The sequence below is a fragment of the Cebus imitator genome, unplaced genomic scaffold (assembly GCF_001604975.1).
Source record: "Cebus imitator isolate Cc_AM_T3 unplaced genomic scaffold, Cebus_imitator-1.0 Scaffold212, whole genome shotgun sequence".
Taxonomy (NCBI): Eukaryota; Metazoa; Chordata; class Mammalia; order Primates; family Cebidae; genus Cebus; species Cebus imitator.
The window spans coordinates 3,579,448-3,582,998 of record NW_016107527.1 but is presented as its reverse complement, the minus strand read 5'-3'; the positions used below and the strand labels follow the sequence as shown (position 1 = coordinate 3,582,998).

The following is a 3,551-nucleotide window of genomic DNA, read 5'->3' as shown; positions in this document are numbered from 1 at the left end:
TTTTTTTTTTTTTTTTTTTTCCAATTTTGGGTAGCACACTGGAAGAATTGCTTCAAAAAATTCCCCATCAAATTTCAAGGTACTCAACCATTTTTCCAAGTGCATCACCTAGTGAACGATGTTCGCGACTCTATATACTGCATTTGGTTACTGAAAATGACTCAAGATCCCAAACAAGCAACATCCTGAAATGACTCTCTACTGAGATTTTTGGCGAATAACACGGAACAGAGTCTCTCACAATGAACTTCAGATCTGTTGTTAAAATTATTTTTTATGTTACGTCAAATACTCAGACTAATTGTCCCGCTTTGGTGCACAGCAATAATTGGACTATATAAAGGTTATAATCACACTGATACTCCTTTGGCACAGGTTTGAGCTCTGTGCTACCAAGGATAAACTGTTAGGATTTCGACTCACACATCCTTATCACAGGTACTGGTTCCTCTCAGGATCATTGTGATGCTGGATGCCCGGGTAAAGTTTGCTCCCGTCACTATCACGTTGCTTTTCCCTAATGTCGATATTTTCTGTGGCTCAATGGACTTAATGTAGAAGGCCTATTGGAAATAAAAGATTAAAACAGGAGATCAAAGCTAAGAAATGGCACCGCTCCAACAAGTCTGTTTATGCACTGCAGTTTGAAGAAATCACTGGGAAATTACAACATTTTGCAAACACAAGCAGGCAGTGTTTAATGAAATCAATGAATTCAAGGAAGAGTGTGGCAGACTCATGTCTCTCAACATGTGACAGCATGAGGTCAAACCAATTAGTCTTTGTCTCACAAGACAGTTGAAAATACAGTCGAAGAGTCTGACATTCTGTCTGAAGAGCAAGGTATCACTAGAGTTTTGAAAATGCTGCCTTACAGCCTCTGGAGGCTCACAGTGTAAGCAAAATCAAGGAAAGAAAGAGAGTCCATTGACCGTAGGCCAATGGCAGACTCATTGTTAAGTTGAAAGAAACGTCATTCCAGATAAATTTCACTCCCAAGAAAGCAGTTCATATTTTTTGTTACAGTGAGGTTATTTGAATCCAGGAGGATACTGCAGGGGGAAAAACCTCATGAAATCCACCTGTTCGGTCACCTAATATCAAGTAGTTGGATGTCTAAAAACCACTGTGGCCATCCATGGTTTGTAGACACCACGACCTCCTTCTTGCTACCCAGTTTCAGCAGGCTTTATCAGGCCTCAGGTCAAGCACATGTCCCTTCGAGTCCCTTGCAACCTGAATTTATGTAATGTAGGCGAATGCCACCTTCCATCTCCATTTGTGATGTCTAATCAAAATAAAAAAAAAAAAAAAAAAAAAAAGCCCTTTATTTGTTAGAAGTATCTCTTTTCCAAACAAAACAATCCTGATTTCTTTCACTTTTATGCTACAGATGCTACTGTCTATCATTCTGATCATTGGACTGTTGTTTTGTAGACAATTTCCAGCAAGTCTGTATTCTCCTTTTTTGTTTTTAAGACGGAGTCTGGCTCTGTCGCCCAGGCTGGAGTGCAGTGGTGCAATCTTGGCTCACTGCAACCTCCGCCTCCCAGGTTCAAGCGATTCTCCTGCCTCAGCCTCCCCAGTAGCTGGGATTATAGGTGCACACCACCATGCCCAGATAATTTTTTTGTACTTTTAGTAGAAATGGAGTTTTACCATGTTTGCCAGGCTGGCCTTGAACTATTGACCTCAGGTGATCCGTCCGCCTCAGCCTCCCAAAGTGCTGGGATTACAGGCGTAAGGCACCGTGCCTGGCCAAGTCTGTATTCTTCTACAATATGGTGACCAAAACAGGACATAAGATTCTAAGATTCTAGCCAATAGAAAGTCCAGCAGATCTTTAACAAGAGTGAACATCATACTCACACTCTTTTTGCCCCTATATCCTCTACCATCACAGAATATACTCACAGTCTTGATATTTGAAAATGACCCCAAGGTCCAGAGATGCTAAATCACATGACATTTGGTGAAATTCTAAATGCTGAATACATCCACTTGGATAACAAAGTCCAGGAAGAAGCCCCTGAGCCACTGGGAGAACTCCGTGATGTCCGACACCTGCCTAACACCTGCTTCTTGAAGCAACTGCATATCCTGTGCTCCTCTGTGCATGGAAGGCTCATCGGGGTGGCCCTGCTGGGCTGCGGGGCTGCCCATCCTGCTGAAACAGACCTTTTCTCATTCTGCTCCTTGGCACACACAGGTGCTACACGGCACAGTCATCCCCATCACTCCTCAATGCTTTGGATTGGTTTTGCAGATTGAGGTAAATTCATCATTAATGTCATCACAGCAACGATGTAACGTGACACAGAATTGATTTTGATAGCAGAATTTATTGTAATCACTTTGTGAAGGACGTTAGCCCTGTATTTATTGAATCACTAAGGGCCTAAAAGGGTCACTTTAATTATTCTGTTACACTTGACTGCATTTTATGGGGGAAATTATCTGCTAGAATGGTACTTGGATGGGGGGATTAGCAAAGCCTTCAAGATAAATCTCTTGCAAATGTCAAGTGTGTGTAATATAGCAAAAGCCTTACTCTTTGCTCTTACATGGTGACAGCGAAGAGAACAAGTGTTTACTGAGCACCTACAGGGTCCTTAGGCCAGATGTGTGGGGGACACATGATCTATGTGTGCACTACATCAGCAGTTGGCAAACTGCAGTCTGTGGGCCCGATCCTGCCCGTTCCCTGCTTTTGCATGGCCCATGACAAAATGTCAAAAGAAGAAGAATATTCCATAACATGTAAAAATACATGAAATTCAATTTCAGCACCCATGAATATTTGTCTGGGGAGCGTCTCTGGCTGCTGTTGCACTGCAGCTGTAGAGTGGGGTAGCTGCGGCAGAGACATACGGCCCGCAAAGCCTAAAATATTTATAGTCTGGCTCTTTGTAGAAAACATTTGCTGACCTCTGCTCTAGAGGAGCCCGCTGTCTTCTTAGGGGAGCAAGACAGAATTTTGTTTTCTGTTTTTCTGTAAACCCCAGTGCAGACTCACATTTACATCCAAGTCAACTATGATTCCCAGGTTTCTTTTCTTTCTAGATAGTCCTTCCTGCTTCTTCTATTTATCTTGCTGATGTCTGCTCAAGCAAAATTTTCAGACATGCCAAGTAAATGCTACATCTCTACTCTCTGCAGAGGATAGAGAGAGCCTTACAACTAATGTAAAAAAAAGATTTTTTAAGGAAGTTATATTTTGTTCCTTAAATGGCTCTACAAACACCATCAGAGGACTCACCGCATCATCTTATTAACTTTTATTTCCCCGAGTGGAGACCATCTTGCTACTTCAAAAGGATTTTAAATCCTTACTGTTTGGAGACATTTCCCTTGGCTATCTAGGATGGAATCCAGCCCTGACCTGTCTTGTGAAAGTGGCTGCTTCCAGTTTGCTGCCAAACGGTCAGATTAGTTGTCTTTTGTTTGCTGATAGAACCTCTTCTAATCTTAATACATGGGTTAAAGAACTACCAAGAGGATCCTCCTAAATAAACAGTGCAGGTATAAAATAACATTAAAAAAAAAAAAAA

General features: G+C 41.8%; 1 protein-coding gene across 2 annotated transcripts in view; it reads right to left on the bottom strand.

The window, feature by feature from the left end:
• The window catches only part of PLXNC1 (plexin C1), a 160,014-nt gene that overhangs the window by 68,277 nt on the left and 88,186 nt on the right, over positions 1 to 3,551 (bottom strand). For both annotated transcript variants that reach the window (XM_017548650.2, XM_037745770.1), the window contains exon 10: positions 424 to 563. In XM_017548650.2, the coding sequence (XP_017404139.1) occupies positions 424 to 563 (140 nt within the window). The remainder of the gene's footprint in view (positions 1 to 423; positions 564 to 3,551) is intronic.